This window comes from Tupaia chinensis, unplaced genomic scaffold (assembly GCF_000334495.1).
Source record: "Tupaia chinensis unplaced genomic scaffold, TupChi_1.0 Scaffold000511_1, whole genome shotgun sequence".
Classification (NCBI taxonomy): domain Eukaryota; kingdom Metazoa; phylum Chordata; class Mammalia; order Scandentia; family Tupaiidae; genus Tupaia; species Tupaia belangeri.
In genome coordinates this window covers 1,881,286-1,898,521 of record NW_006160024.1, presented here as the reverse complement: position 1 = coordinate 1,898,521, position 17,236 = coordinate 1,881,286, and the positions used below count along the sequence as shown (strand labels likewise).

At 40.5% G+C, this 17,236-nt stretch overlaps 1 protein-coding gene across 4 annotated transcripts in view; it reads right to left on the bottom strand.

Moving 5' to 3' along the window:
* Positions 1-17,236, bottom strand: part of TMEM87B (transmembrane protein 87B) — a gene marked incomplete at its 5' end in the record, with an annotated part of 76,034 nt that overhangs the window by 53,276 nt on the left and 5,522 nt on the right. For all 4 annotated transcript variants that reach the window (XM_014590950.2, XM_014590951.2, XM_006156650.2 and 1 more), the window contains 6 exon segments: positions 2,234-2,417; positions 2,686-2,747; positions 4,582-4,672; positions 6,306-6,359; positions 8,894-9,025; positions 12,762-12,853. In XM_014590950.2, the coding sequence (XP_014446436.1) occupies positions 2,234-2,417; positions 2,686-2,747; positions 4,582-4,672; positions 6,306-6,359; positions 8,894-9,025; positions 12,762-12,853 (615 nt within the window).

Below are 17,236 nucleotides of genomic sequence, written 5' to 3'. Positions count from 1 at the left end.
AATAATAAAAATACCAAGTGGAATTAAAGAAATGAATAATTCTTCTAAAAAAATTTTAAAAAGAAATGTTTCACTCATGAGCAGTGAAGCTAGTGACATGGTGGTCAAGATGGGTGACTCCCACATAGCCAACTGCATGGTTTGACTCAGTGCCTTGGGAAACCACCAGGCGTGTGTGCGTGCCTGTCCAAAATTCCAAGAGGAGAATGAAGGAGAAGCCTTTGCAGAGTAGCAATCCCCCTTGGGGGTGACTTACCGCCACTCCCCAACAGTGAGTACACACAAACTATAGTAAATTAAAAAACAAAAGCATAAAAGTAAATAAAGGAACGCTTCACTCCTAAGTAGCAAACTTAACTTCCTTCATTATCTGGTTTAGAGCATGCATGCAAGCATGCACATGTGTACATATATACACACATACACACAACCATAAAAACTTTGTTTACAGAATAATAATAACCTCTAACATGCATGCCTAGATGTTTGCCCTTTATTTATGCTTTGGTAAATATCCTTCTAAACTTTAAATTCTGGGAAAATTCTAACATTCCCCAACAGAAAGTAAGCAATATAATGAACTCCCATGAACCCACCACTCAGCTTCAGTAACTGTCAACATTATGCTGCGTTTGCTTCACCTATATTCAAATTCACTTCTTTTTTTCTGGAGAATTTTTAAACGGCAGACACAATCATGCCCTTTGAAATGTGTGCCAGAGTCAGGTCTGTGGAGCAGCAGTAGTGTGCTGCTCTAGAGAACAGATCCCAGGTGGGTACTACGATCTGAATCCCTGGCCTGATCAGCCTGAAACACACAGGGCTCATGTGAAGTGCCCACGCCCCAGTGGGCTGGAGAGCTGGACGACAGGGCTCACAGTGTGACCAGACCCTGTGGAAGCTGCTCACCTTGCTCTATCACATGTACATGCACATGCCCTATCATGAATAAAGAAAAAAAGTTATTTAAGAAAGAAAGAGGGGCTGGCAGGTGGCGTGGTGGTTGAGAGCGCTGGACTCCCACATAGCTGACTGTGGTTTAAGTCCTGGACCTGGCAACTTGCTTTCTTGTTTTCCCGCTCTCTCTTTCTCCCTCTGTCTCTCTCTCTCTGGTCAAATTAAAGTAAAGTTCAATAAAATAATTCTTAAATAAAAAACAAAAAAAGAAACTCTACCAAGATAAATGATCTCAGGCATTTTCAACCCCTTTGAGCTATCTTTGTTTCAAAAGGCCAAGTGGTAGGATTCTTATCATTACCTCTTTGGTTTTTTATGCCCCCAAGGTTTTAGCCATAGGGCGTGTGAGCATGCTGGAGAGAGACAGAGAGAGACAGTGAGAGGGAAAATGAGAAATCACCCCACAAAGAGGATGGCCATGCCACAATCCCTTCTCCTTCATTTTCCTCCTAGGGTTTTGGGCATGCACATGCACACATACGCACCCTATATAATTTTCAAGCCACCAGGTTTAAGACTCGAACGGTGGTCAGTCATGTGGGAGTCCAGTACCTTAACCACTGTACCACCTACTGGCCCCTCTGGCTTATTTTTTTTAAATCAGGATCTTGCTATGTCATGATCCTCCCGTTTCTGCTCCCTGAGTAGGTGGGCCTACAGGTGCATACCATAGCATCTGGCTTTTATTCTCCAGCCTTTTTGAAATCTACCTCCTGAACATCTGGGGCACATATCTGAGGATGCTCCAGTACATGCCCTTCCCGCTCCCCACAGTCCACCTGTAAACCGACGGTGCTTCTACTGGGCGTATGAACATCTCTAAGAATGAAGAGGTGAGAGTGCGAGAAGACCACAGGAGCCATTTGTTCCAGAGCCATGATTTTCTTTCTTTTTTTTTTGTATAGCCACATTTCCTTTCTTTTCTTGTTTGGAAAAGAAGGAGAGAAACAGGATTGATAAACTGAAAGGACTGGTAGCACCTCAGGTCCTCCTGTCCGGAACTCTGTGGTTAATCCAAATCTGAACTTTAGGGAGAGGAAATTCTCTTTTCCTCAGGAGGAAAGTGAGGGGCAAGTTAGCAAGGAGGAAAATAGAAAATGGTGAGCATGCACATGCTAACCCGGGTAACAGTCCTACTCTGTCCTCTTCTTGGCTTCCCTCGATTCCATCTAGAATATGGCTATTTCCAAATGGCTATGCCAGGGCATCGGCCACGGCTCTGCTCACAAACGCTCGGAAAGGGTGAGCCATATTGTATAATGCAGTCGACACTTACTTGACAGTCCAGTGCTGCTAATGTTTTGGTATTCAGAATAAAAAACTGCCTTTTCCAGCATTCCCAAGAAAATAACGGCTGCAATCCAGAACTGGATTCTTAATATATCTTTCCAATAACAGGCAGACCACATCAGCCAGAGTATGCCATATAATATGTAAACAATACACATCACCATGTAAAACTGTGGGAAAAGAAGCAATTTTAGCCAGGTAAGTCTTCTGATTATTTGAAAGTTGGCATTTTTGCACTCAAATGTCTAATCCTTCATGGAATCAGAAACAGAGGGTATGTCATAGTATTAGCTACTAAGGGATTACCAGCATCCGTATCTTAAAATTTAAACATATTTCAATACAAAAATTTCATTTCATTCATTTAACTTAATACAAAATTCTTTTTTTTTTTTTTTTTTTTAAAAAAAAAGAGAGATAATGATGGAAAATACTCACAATCATTAGAGGCCAATCTGATGCAGAGATATATCCATGAGGTCCCACCATAGAAAGAGAAACTAGGAACAGCGACAATAGGGATAGAGAAGAAGAAATGAAAGAGTTAAATTAACAATCAGTCTTTTCTTGAGTCTTTAAATGTAAGCTCATTTCCCAGAAGGCTGCAAGAATACAAACCATGCTAACAAATGCTGAACTTTTACCTAGCTCACTCAAGGTACCAGATAATAAGTAACTGTCTGATTACGGAGTCTTATCAAGATAGCTTTACTTGTATACATGCTATTAGAATAACCTGTGCCAAATTCGATCTTATACAGAAAGCAAAATAATACTGATAACCAGACTGCAGATTTGCCCCTTTGCTGATTCACTGATCCCTCTGAGAACCTTATCTTTCTTAATGTAACCTAAGATAAATTACTGAACTCAAGATCTAGTTGGGTTTTATCTGAGACAGCAATAAACAGAGTGCCAACGATAATGCAAGACATGCAGGGCTCGGCAAGAGCTCTAGTTACTAACTCGGAGGGACTTAAACTGCCTGCTGGTGTCAGGAGAAAACAGTACGATGCCTGGAAAGGGAGGCGCAAGGCAGTGCTCTGGTCTGAATGTCTCCCAGGTTCACGTGTGGAAATGGAAGACCATGGTGTTAAAGGTGGGACCTTTGGAAGTGTGAGGTCATGAGGGCTCTGCCCTTGGGAATGAATGAGTGCCTTATGAAAGGCTGGAAGAACCAGCTGCAGCCCTTTGTGCTCTTCGGCCTTCCGCCACATGAAGACACGGTGTTTAAGGTGCCATCTTGGAAGCACACTGTGGCCCTCTCCAGGTTCCGGACACCAAATCTGCCAACAGCTGGATCTCGAAATTCCCAGCCTCCAGAACTGTGGAAATCAATTTCTGTTCTTTATACATTACCCAGTGTCAGGTATTCTGTTCTAGCAGCACAGACCAAGATAACCGGTCTGATGTGTCAAGGTCCCTTCTTGTTATTTCACTTGGTCTGGCCTGTGACAGAGTCTCTGGGAGGAAGTCCTACTTCCCATTCCTGCAGAGTAGTCGCCTGCACTAGCTTCCCTCTGTGACCTGGCTACAGCCCTGCTCCTCTCCTGCAGATGCCTGTCTCACCTCACCGGTGTCTGCACCCCCACTACACCCAGCATTCTGGGGAAGCAAAGCCTGGCTTCACCTCCATTTCTCCAGAGAATGAATCCGAGTAATATACAAATCCCAAGGATATTCCAATGCTGTTTAGCTACTGCTGGCCCAGTAGACACTCTCCATGGAAAACATCAGCCAGTATAATTCTAGAACTTCTGAAAGCGGTCCAGTCCCTTGAAAACCGCTTACTATGAGGCTGGTCTTGGGGGCACAGGGAACTGGAGCTTAATGAGGAACAGGTCTACACCGTCAGGTAGTCCCTCACAGATCATGGGAGCCATAGCTGAGAGACATGCTACTTCTACTCCTCCGATACAGACAGACTCTCTAAAATTAAACTTGTCAAATAAAAAAAATCTAAACCACCAATGATGGTCCTTTTAAACAAACAGAGAATATAGCCTACTTTAAATACAATTAAGATGTTGCCTACCCACTTCTACAGGTTAAAGGGGTTTTTTTTATCTGAAAGGAAGGAAAACTTGATATGCCACTATGAAGTCTGAAATTTAAAAAAATGATCTTAATAGAATAAAATTGACAATCCATTAAGAAAATGAATATCAGCATTAACATAAGCATAAAGTTCCAAGACGTCCAAATAAACATGTGATTAACAGAAATTCAGTTTTGAATAATGTGTTTGTAATAGAGAATGTTGATTCAGGTCAGTAACAAAAATGTAGAATACAGAAAATGAAGACAGTAAACACATATGCAGAGTAACTATACCATTCAAATTCCAGCTTGCATCTGTTTTTTCTGTTTTAATAGAAACAATAAAGATATGATATCCAGCTCGCTGTGTTTTGGCTACAACATCCTAAAACAGGAGAAAACAAAAAAACAAACAACAAAAAGAACCTTTTATGTTATTGTTATAGACTGCTATATTAAGATGTGACTAAACAGTTGTTCACCCCATTTTAAAACAACTTTTGGTAACTGAAGTGCTTTACTTTTCAAAAACATAAAGAGAGAAGTGAGAGGTGGTAGAGAGTAATTCGAAAATATGTGACTAAAATATGTGGCCTGTAGACACATGTAAAAACGCGTTTTTGTAAGTGACTTTAACAGGGCTATTAAAAAACATTTATACATGAAAGTGGTTATGTGCCTGTTGGTAATGGTTGTCTTGTTGTGTTGCTGTTGATATTTAATACTTTAATACTGTCTAGTATTGGGCTAAAAGAAGTTACACGCGTTTATAAAATTGTTCCCCTAAAATAAATTAGAGAAATGATATGGCGCCAGTCATTTTCACATCTTCAGACAATTTACATCCAAAAACAACTGGCTTTGCATTCTAATTTTTCCTCCCTTATTTTCGTTACATTCCACTTCCTTCTTCCCCATTCCTTTTACATCCCATTTTCCCCTTCCCCCATTTTCTGCCCTTAAAAAAAATAAACCTGAGACTGGTTCTGGTCACAACTTCTCCACTAGAGAAGCTGTGCCCACCCGATCCTCGCTTTTCTATACTTGTGTGTCTTTGTATGTTTGTTATTGCATCTCCTTCTAATCCACAGCCTTCCCCACTCAAAAAAATGTGTTCATGCCAAGCTGTTCCCAGTGACTGGATGTAACATGGGAGGATCTGGAACATATGCCCAATATGTCTTCTTTTTTTTTTTTTTTTTTAAATAATTATTTATTTTACTTTATTTTATTTATTCATCATTTTATTTTTTTTTTAGTTTGACCAGAGAGAGACAGAGAGTGAGAGTGAGAGAGTGAGGAAGTGAGAAAGCCAGCCGCCAGATTCAGGACTTGAACCCCGGTCGGCCATGTGGGAGTGTGCACTCCCCAGTATATGTCAGAATAAGACATATTGGGGGACCAGCAGGTGGCGTGGTGGTTAAGGGCACTGGACTCCCATATGGCCGACTGTGGTTCAAGTTCCAGACCTGGAGGCTTGCTTTCTCACTTTCTCTTTTTCTCTCTGTGTCTCACTCTGATAAAACTAAAAATAACAATAATGATAAATAAAATAAAGGAAAACCTTTACAGGGTGGGGGATAGGGTTCTCTCTCTTTCTGTCAAGTGCATCCACTCTCTGCCAATCAATCAATCAATAAATAAATGAAAGACGGGCAGGCAGGTAGTTAAGGCGCCAGACTCCCATATGGCCAACTGTGGTTTGGTCTGGACTTGCGAGACTTGATTTCTCATTTTCTCTCTCTCTCTGGCCAAATTGAAAAAAATTATAATAATGATAAATAAAATTAAATAATTCTTTTTAAAAAAAGACAGAAAGTTTAACAGAAACAGTATACGAAATACATACAGACGTATGCAAAAAAAAACAAGTTTCAAATAATGTTTCTTTTTGTTTTCCTAAACTTAATAACCTTACTTTATATCCCTCTCCAACTATAAACTCAGCAGCAGACTTTTTTCAGTCTTACAATAAGTTGTATTGTATATATTTGATTAAAGACAAATAAATGGCTTACCATTGATCCCTCCTGGTTTGAAACATTCCTGGTATTTGTTATTAATTCTTTGTTCTGGAAAAAAATAATTTAAAAATTCCATTTTATATTGTTTCATTTCTATGAAGAAAACAGTTTTAATAATGAAGAAAAAATGTGTCACACAAAAATAAAGATTTAAGAGCTGAAGGTTAAAGAACAAATCTCATGGCACCCTGAATATCAGGAACAAAATTCTACTTTTACCAAATTAGAAACTTTTTAATGAAGGTAAGTGGTTCCTGTCATAGAGCAAAGTGTTCAGAAATACAAGAGGGTATTTCTAGGTGCTAAAATGTTCTGTACTTGATCTGGGTCTAATGGCCGTGCTGCTTCATGAAAGGCATGCACTTAGGTGTTCTTTCCTGAGTGTTTATTACATTTCAAGACGAATTTGAAAAGTTTTATTAAACACATATTTTCATTTTAGAATTTACAAAAGAACAAAAATAAGCTAAAATGACCCATAATCTCACTACCCAGAGATGATGTTAACATTTAAGTAACTCTCCATGCAGAGAGGGAGAAAGGGCCCGAGTGTGTTAGATGCTGACGGTAAGGTAAGACCTTTGGTAAGAGTAAGAGGTCACTGTATTGAACAGCAGGGAGGTCACTGGTAAAGTTGGCTAGGGCTGTTGTGATGTGACAACGGAGCAAAGGTCTGACTGCAGTGGACAGAACAGAGAATGGTGCCCAGTGGCAGTGGTGCAGACTGTGGGGCGGCATTGTACAATGTGGGGACCACGTAAGAGGCCCGGGTTCAGATGCTGGATCTCCCTGCACACGCTGGGAGCACCTGTGTGCACCTGTGCTCTTAGCTGGCTGTGAGGCTGAGGGAAAAATCATAGCCCGGCAAGGCCCTGTCAAAGGGACCTGTCTGTCTGTCTCACCTTCTCATGAAAGAAAAAATAATAAACTTGGGGGGAAAAAAGTGAGAGAAAGATGAAGGGGAGCGCAGATGATGTAGCAGTTGCACTGCTGGACCCTCACATGGCCAACCATTACAGCGGTTCAAGTCCCAGACCTGGTGGCCTGACACTCACACCAGGCATGTGTGCAGGCATGTCCAAGAACCCAGAAGGAGAAGAGAGAAGGAACTGCAGCGTGGCCATCATTCCCAGGGGTGATTTCTCGCTTTCTGTCTCTTTGTCTGTCTCTGTGTCTCAGGCAAGCACATGTGCTCTATAGCAAAATTCTCTTAAAAAGAAAAAAGATGAATTGGGGACAGAGGATCACAAAAGACTGTAGCACTGATATTGGGACACAGAGATAGAACAATAGTGTCAATGCTGTATTTACGTAACATATTTTAAACACACAAATTAAGCACTTTTTAAATCAAAATATTGATAAAACATTATTTAGCAGATACTTGCATTCAGTGAAAATAAAATAAAACTATTTTAACATGGTAAGACGGATACTCACAGTCAATGGAGGAAACACCTGTAAATCACTGTTGCAATATAAATTTTCATTTCTTGTTGTCCAACATTCAATGCTCTTGAAATAATGACTGCAGAAGTCTTCGTCATGAAGTTCATGTTTTTGGGACAGCTCCTACCAAAATAAAATTCTACATTATAATTTATTTTCATATTCCTATCCTAGAAGATTAATAAAACTTAATAGCTAAATAATATAAAAAAAAGTTGATTCATTCTGGAATACTCAAATCCATGCAGTAGAATAAAATTCTGAAGAGGAAGTGCTGCACATAATTTTAAGTATAATTAAGATAATCATAACATTTTAGTCATTCCAATATGTCCAGATATAGTAATACATAATATAAACATAATCTTGGGACCAGCAGTTAGCATAATGGCTATGTTGCTGGACTCCCACGTAGTCGACCGAGGTTCGCGTCTACAATGTGGGGACCACGTAAGAGGCCCGGGTTCAGATGCTGGATCTCCCTGCACACGCTGGGAGCACCTGTGTGCACCTGTGCTCTTAGCTGGCTGTGAGGCTGAGGGAAAAATCATAGCCCGGCAAGGCCCTGTCAAAGGGACCTGTCTGTCTGTCTCACCTTCTCATGAAAGAAAAAATAATAAACTTGGGGGGAAAAAAGTGAGAGAAAGATGAAGGGGAGCGCAGATGATGTAGCAGTTGCACTGCTGGACCCTCACATGGCCAACCATTACAGCGGTTCAAGTCCCAGACCTGGTGGCCTGACACTCACACCAGGCATGTGTGCAGGCATGTCCAAGAACCCAGAAGGAGAAGAGAGAAGGAACTGCAGCGTGGCCATCATTCCCAGGGGTGATTTCTCGCTTTCTGTCTCTTTGTCTGTCTCTGTGTCTCAGGCAAGCACATGTGCTCTATAGCAAAATTCTCTTAAAAAGAAAAAAGATGAATTGGGGACAGAGGATCACAAAAGACTGTAGCACTGATATTGGGACACAGAGATAGAACAATAGTGTCAATGCTGTATTTACGTAACATATTTTAAACACACAAATTAAGCACTTTTTAAATCAAAATATTGATAAAACATTATTTAGCAGATACTTGCATTCAGTGAAAATAAAATAAAACTATTTTAACATGGTAAGACGGATACTCACAGTCAATGGAGGAAACACCTGTAAATCACTGTTGCAATATAAATTTTCATTTCTTGTTGTCCAACATTCAATGCTCTTGAAATAATGACTGCAGAAGTCTTCGTCATGAAGTTCATGTTTTTGGGACAGCTCCTACCAAAATAAAATTCTACATTATAATTTATTTTCATATTCCTATCCTAGAAGATTAATAAAACTTAATAGCTAAATAATATAAAAAAAAGTTGATTCATTCTGGAATACTCAAATCCATGCAGTAGAATAAAATTCTGAAGAGGAAGTGCTGCACATAATTTTAAGTATAATTAAGATAATCATAACATTTTAGTCATTCCAATATGTCCAGATATAGTAATACATAATATAAACATAATCTTGGGACCAGCAGTTAGCATAATGGCTATGTTGCTGGACTCCCACGCAGTCGACCGAGGTTCGCGTCCTGGACCCGGTGGCTTAAACATCCCGGCGGGCGCTTGTGCGTGCGTGCCCAAGATCCCAAGAGGAAAAAAGAGAAGGGATGGCGGTGTGGCCATCCCCCCTGGGGGGTGATTTCTCACTTCCTGCCTGCCTCTCTGGCTGTCTGGCGAGTGCACGCACCCTATATAGCAAAAACCTCTTAAAAAAAAAAATATATATATATATAAACATAATCTTATAATAAAGAAACTACCACAAAGAAATAGTTCCCAGAGAAGTAAAATATACTGGTCTAGGGATACTCCTGTTTTCTACCATGTTTAAGAGATCTTACAAAGAATGCAAGCAGCATTTAACTACCAAGAAAGGTAAATCAGATGTTAACATAAAACAAAGCTGGCCAGTCCACAGGAGCACGCATTTACTATCAACGACCTGAAAGTCCTCCCAGCCTAGAGTGGATGAATAAACTATGTTCCTAACGGCAGCTCCCAGGCATCGAAAAAGCTAAACTGACTCCCACAGACCAACTATGGAACAATTTAAGTAAAAGAAGTAAAAACAGTAACATATAACCAATATAACAAAGTAAAAATCATGAATCCATACTGATTGACACATTGACAGGTATGAGAGAGGAAAAGGAAGAGCTGATCTTTGCCGTAGAATGGTAATAAATGTAGAACAAAATGTGGAATTAGAAAATCACCACTTAGTGGGGCTGTCAGGTGGCATGGTGGTGGTTAAAGCAGCTCAACTCCCACACGGCTGATTGTGGTTTGTGTCCTGGACCTGGCAGTTTGCTTTCTCATTCTCCTTCTCTCTGTCTCTCTCTGATCAACTTCAAAAGAAATTAAATAAATAAATAAATAAATAAATAAATAAATAATGACAATGAATAAAATTAAATAATTATTTTTTAAAAAGAAGAAAATCACTGAGCAATGATCACAGGAATAACTGATTCCTCAGGGAACAGTCATGAAAGGGGCTAGTCAAGTACCATAATGGTTAAGGAAGCTACTGGGTCCTGGGAAAGTTCATGATGTATTTTTTTCTGTGTTCTTCTATGCAAAAATGCATCATGACTTTTCTGATGACCCCATAGATCCCACATGGCTTATTACGGTGGTTCAAATCCTGGCCCTGGCAACTTGAAAAATACCCCAGGTACATGGGTTTGCATGCCGCAAAACCCGATAGGATGAAGAAGTGGAGAAAAAGGGACTGCAGAGTGATCATGCCCCTTTGTGGGGTGTTTTCCCTCTCCCTCTCCCCACCTCTTTCTCTGTCTCTGGCAAGCACATGTACCCAGGATGCTAAAACAAGTGAATGAAGGTTTGATTGGAAAAAAAAAAAAAAAAAAACAGGATATTTACACAGTTTCAGAACTATTTCCTCATGTTTTTGTTAATAAGAAAAAAGTATTAACTTTATAGTACAGAAATTTGGAAGATACCTCCTTAACCAACTGTTCATCTTCACACTGGGCTGGCTCCATTGCCTAGTGGGTAAGAGGGCTGGATCAAAAATGGCCACCCATGGTTCAAATCGTGGCCCCAACAGCTTGCATGCATGATACTGCGTACGCATGCCCAAAATCCTGACAGGATGGACTAATGGAGTAGAAGGGATTGCGGCCTGATCACGCCCCATTGGGGAGTGCTTGCTCCCTCTCTCTCTGTCTCTCTCTGGTTAGTGCACAAGCCCTCTGGCAATTACAAAACAATAAATAAGTACCACCCAAAACAGGACAAACAAGTAGTCAGTGGTATTCCCACCAAAAATGTGTAACTTGAATCTGATTATGAGGAAACATCAGAAATACTGAAACTGAGGGACATTTTGCAAAAATAAGAGACCTGTATGTTTCAAAAATATTGATGCCATGATGGATCAAAAAGGAAAAATATAAAGCTCCAGATTATTGTCAACTAGAAACAAAGACAAGAAAAGGGAACTTAACACGATCCTGGATTGGATTCTGTGCCAGGAAAAAGAAATGCTATTAAAAAATCATTACTGAAACATTGGTGAAATTTTAATATGGCCTATATTTTAGGTAACAGTATCATATCAATGCTAAATTCCTGAATTCAATGATCATACTGCTCAATCTAAGGGAACATTTCCTTTCTTAAGAAATACACACTGAGGTATTTGGCATTTTCACTCCAAACAGAAAGATAATACTAGCAAAAATATCAAAACCCACACATTATTCCAGCTAGGAGCCAGAGAGCAAAGAGGCTGAAAAGTAAATGATACCAAGCAACCACCATGAGAACCACCTAAAGGCACCTTGCTGGGGGACACGGAAGCCCCTGTGCAAACATCAGGGAAAGGAGCCGGGAGGCAGTGTAGACAGCAGGCCCTGCAGCACAGCCTCTTGTCCTTCCCTCTCTTTTCTTTGCCTTCTCCCAGACATCTACTTGCACTCACTAAAGTTCTAGGTTTGCCTATAACTAATTTTTGGAATGCGATGATACTTTTAAATTTCTTTCTCAAATTAAATTGATTTTTATTTGTATGTGACCCACAGTCCCTTTATCAATGGCTTCTGTATGTCTGACTTAAACAATTATTAACATTGTTCATAAGCTACTCACAAGGAAATTAAAAAGCCCATTGTCTTCTCAGAAAGTATATACTCTGATTTATTGCTTTAAGTTTCAAAATAAATCTGTGGCACATCTGAAACTATAATCTATATTTCTAGACTCCTTACCTCATGAGCTTAAAAAAAAACTCCTTATATGCCTTTAAAGAAAAAAATTGCTAGAAAGCATGTGTACTAATTGGAGAAGGAGAGAAAGAATGAGAAAGAGAAAGCACCCCTCCTTGGGAATGGTCACACCGCAATCCCTCCTCCTCCATTCTCCTTTTAGAATTTTGGGCACAAAAGCACCCTACACCTGGAATTATTTATTAATTTTATTTATTCATTCATTTATTTTAATTTGATCAGAGAGAGAGAGTGAAAAAATGACAGAGCAAGCCATCAGGTCTGGGACTCAAACTATGGTCGGCCATGTGGATGTGTCCAGCGCCTTAATCACCACACCACCTGCCAGCCTCAACACCCAGTATGTTTTTTGTTTGTTTGTTTTTTGTTTGTTTGTTTTATTTTTTTATTTTAACTTTATTTATTATTATTATCATTATTATTTTCCAGTTTGATCAGAGAGAGAAAGAGAGAGAGAGAGAGAGGAAGTGAGAAAGCAAGCCACCAGGTCCGAGACTTGAACCATGGTCAGCCATGTGGGAGTCCAGCGCCTTTAACCACCATGCCACTTGCCGGCCGCCCCAGAATGTTTTATAAGCTTCTGGGTTCAGGACCTCAACAGCCTAAACCACTATACCACCAGCTGGCTACTGTTAATAAATCTTTATACTCTCAATAATTTCTTCATAACTTTACATGTATTGAAGAGTGTGTTATACTTACATCCAGTGTATAATATTCATTGTGACAGGTATGATACTTCAAATACCATTCTATGGTAAACTTCACAGGCCCAGAACAACTGAATGACTTAACTGTTTGGAAAAAGAAAGTCTTGTTTTATATTAATAATGAACGGTATATATGCAAGTATGAGCTTAAGGATTTAAGAACGCAGTTTAAAGTAGGCTACTTTAATGTAACAATGAGTAAAATATTATTTAATTTCTCTAAAAAGTCACTGTAAAATGATACAGGTAAGTTCATTAAATTATTATGGTTAACTAAAAGTTGCTATACTACTATTCATTCATCTATAAATCCAACGTTAAAATCAACTGAATAACTTAATATGCTAAGACACTACTTATTTAATTCTAAAATGACCTTACTTATTCACTCAGATTGTACTGAATGAGGTCCAGCTGCAGTGGCATAGTGATATGACACTGCAATGCTGGAAGCCATGAGAAAGACGGGGACTCGGTTCTCAAGGTGACCACACAAGTTCGGGAAGTATGCCTGCCTATGATTCTGGCTGGCTGGAAGGTCGGGTTAATCATGGGACATGACCCTGTTGAAAGTGCTTTTTTTTTTTTTTTTTTTTATCTTTCTCTCTTTTTCGCATGAAGAAATACACCTTAAAAATATGTTTAAACAAAAACGAAGTAATGGAAGGAGTCCCCTCCTGTGTACCTGGATGGGATATAATGGTAAACAAGAACAATTCATATCTATGACCTAAGAGAATGTTTTGGGGAAAAGGCGGGTTAACAATTAAACAGGCACTTTCTTTTTTTTTTTTTGGACAGGTTTTTGCTATAGGGTGCATGCGCTCACCAGAAAGACAGAGTCAGAGAGACAGAAAGTGAGAAATCAGCCCCCAGGGGGATGGTCATGCTGCAATCCTTTCTCCTCCATTCTCCTCTCGGGATCTTGGGCATGCACGCACACGCACCCAGCGTGAGTTTAAGCTACCACCAGGTCCAGGATCCGAACCACGTTTGACTACATGGGAGTCCAGTGACATAACCATTATGCCAACTGCTGGTCACTTTGTTTTTTTTTTTTTTTTTGAGAGGTTTTCGCTATAGGGCGCGTGCACTCGCGGACAGAGACAGACAGAGAAACAGAAAGCGAGAAATCACCCCCCAGGGGGGATGGCCACGCCACAATCCCTTCTCTTCCAGTCTCCTCTCGGGATCTTGGGCACGCATGCACACGCATCCGGCGTGAGTTTTAAGCCACCGGGTCAGGGACGCAAACTGCGGTCGACTACTTGGGAGTCCAGTGACATAGCCATTACGCTAACTGCTTGGTCTCTGCTGGTCACTTTCAACAGACTGAGGGGTGAGAACAGGAACTCAAGGGAGCACTGGGCAGGGAACCTGCCTAGTCTAAAAGAGTATGAAGAATGGGTTATGGGCAGGTCTGATGGAGGAAAAGCGAGTTAGGCAGGTGGAGAAGAGCGCGGAAAGTATATGCAAATGACCAGGGTAGGTGAGAGCATGGCCTGAGTATGATCGCCTGAAAAGAGCTGTTTATGACTAGAACACAGGCTGGGGAAAGGGGGAGAACTCGTGCTGGAGCAGAGTACTGGGAAAAATTCATGAGAGGTCTAACACTCTGTACAGAGCTTGGCCTTTGAGTATCGTGAAGCACTACAAATATGTCAGCTAAGAGGGCCCATAATGAGACAGAGTGAAATAGGTTAAGTCTAGAACCAGAAAAACCTCCACTAGGCGCATACTCATAACATGAAAGGGGGCTTCCCCCAGAGTAAGTGATCAGATTAAGAGCTAAGTGGTAGCCACAGGATCTTTTATAACTTAGCTAAAAAAAATCTCATGTCAGGGGCTGGCAGGTGGCATGGTGGTTAAGGCAGCTGGATTCCCACATGGCTGACCATGGTTCAAGTCCCAGACCTGGCAGCTTGCTTTCTCACTATCCCTCTCTCTCTGGTCAACTTTTAAAATAATAATAATAATAAAATAAAATGATGACAATGAATAAAATATTTTTAAAAGTCTCATGTCATTACTTCTGCATATTCTGCTGGTCATTCGGATCACCTCTGATACAACGTGGTAAGGGACAACACAAGCCATGAACCCCAAGAGGCAGGAGTCACTGCAAGTCATCTTAAAAAGTGGGGGACCAGCAGTTAGCGTAATGGTTATGTCGCTGGACTCCCACATAGTTGACCGCGGTTTAAGTCCAGGACCAAGTGGCTTAAACTCACGCCAGGCGCATGTGCGTGCGTGCCCAAGATCCCCAGAGGAGAATGGAGGAGAAAGGATTGTGGTGTGGCCATCCCCCTTAGGGAGTGATTTCTTGCTTTCTGTCTCTCTGTGTCTGTCTGTCTGGCGAGCACACGTACCCTATAGCAAAAACCTCTCAAAAAGGGAAAAAAAAAAAAGTAGTAACCACCCAGAAACAACCCAAACTGAGCCCAGAGATTGGAGGTCAAGAACCTGAGGCTGGCAAAATTGCTGGGGCAGAGTACCTAAGGGATGAGAACAACACAGACAAAGAGCAAGAGAAAGCGCAGTGATCTCCTGGCTGAGAACAGCCTGCCCAAGCATAGGGAGATGCCACACCAGGCTGAGAAACTGCGTTTCCACTGGCCAGAGTAGAAATGCCTCATTAAATAGACCAAGCATTCAGGAGAGATGTAGAAAGACTAAACCTCAGAAGTGGTACAAAGTTAGCCCTAGAATAAAGACTACACACGATCCGTCTGAAAAAAAATGTTTAAATAAAATTGGGGGATAAGCAGATAGTGTGGAGTTTAAGGTGCTAAGTGGTTTGAGTCTCAGACCCAGCAGCTTGACAATCACACTGGGCATGTGTACAAGCATGCCCAAAACCCTGGGAGGAGACTGGAGAAGAGATTACAGCGTGGCCATCCCCCCTGGTGAGTGCTTTCTCATTTTCCCTCTCTCTGGTAGTACACACATCCTATAACAAAAAAAAAATTTTTTTAATAAAATTGGGAAGGATCAAACTGGTCTACAAGAAAGTGTCTGCTAGAACAAAGTTGTTAAAGGACAATAAAATCATCTAGCAATCAAAAATGGGAAAGTCACAATATCCGCCATCCAAACAAAAATGCTAGATATACAAAGCAGGAAAAATCTGCTTTGACATAAATCAGTCACCAAGAAAAAGATAATAAAAATGACAAAGATGACAGACTAAACAGACAAGCACGTGAAAACAGACAACATATTCCATATGTTCAAAGATGTAAAGAAAAACATAAAAATACTAAGCAGAGAAAGAAGATTTTTCTAAAAACCAAACTTTTGGAGATTTAGGGAAAAATACGATATCTGAAATAAAAAGATCACTAAGTGGAGATTAACAGATTAGATTCTGGAGAAGAACGTATCAGTGAATTTGGAGACAAAGCAATATATATATCCAAAATTAAGCACAGAAAGAAGAGACTGAAAAAAATCAACAGGGCCTTAGTAACCTGTGGCAATATCAAATGGTCTAACATATATGTAAATGAAGTCCCAGAAGGACAGTACAAAGAGGTGGGGATAGAATATCTCAGTCCATGATCTACAGCAGGAGTTTTTTCTTTTTCCCTGTACAATTATCTAGTTGTTCTAGAACCACTTGTTAAAAAGATTATCTTTGGAGTCTGCAGGTGGCATGGTGATTAAGGTGCTGGACTCCCACATGGCTGACCAAAGTTAGAGAACTGTACCTGGAGGCCAGCTTTCTCACTTCCCCTCTCTTTCTGTCCCTCTCTGATCGAATTAAAAAACAGTAATAATAATGGGGCCAGCAGGTGGCGTGGTGATTAAAGGCACTGGGTTCCCACATGGCTGTAAGCAGTTTGAGCCTCAAACCTGGCAGCTTGGTTTCTCGCTTTCCCTTTCTTTCTCTCTCTCTCTGTCTTTCTCTGGTTAAATTAAAAAATAGTAATAACAAATAGAATTAAATAAATAATTCTTTTTTAAAAAACGGTAATATTAAATAAATAAATTTAAAAAGATGATCTTTCCTCCAATAAATTACCTTGGCACCCTTGTTGAAAACCAACTGACCACACAGATGTGGGTGGGTTTCTGGGCTCTCTAGTCTGTTTCATTGTTCTGTCCCCAGCTATAGCCAAACTGTTATGATTACTAGAGCTTTAAGTTAAAAATTGAAATCACAGAGTAAAGGCCCTTCAACTTTGTTCTGTTCCAGAAATGGTTTTGGCTGTTCTAGGTCCTTTGTATTTTTGTATAAGTTTTAGAAACAGTTAAGTCAATTTCTATTGAAAAGCCTACTTGGGGGACCAGCAGTTAGCGTAATGGCTGTGTCGCTGAACTCCCATGTAGTCGACCGTGGTTTGAGTCCCGGACCCAGTGGCTTAAATTCACGCCAGGCGCGTGTGCGTGCGTGCCCAAGATCCCAAGAGGAGAATGGAGGAGAAGGGATTGCGGTGTGGCCATCCCCCCCGGGGGTGATTTCTC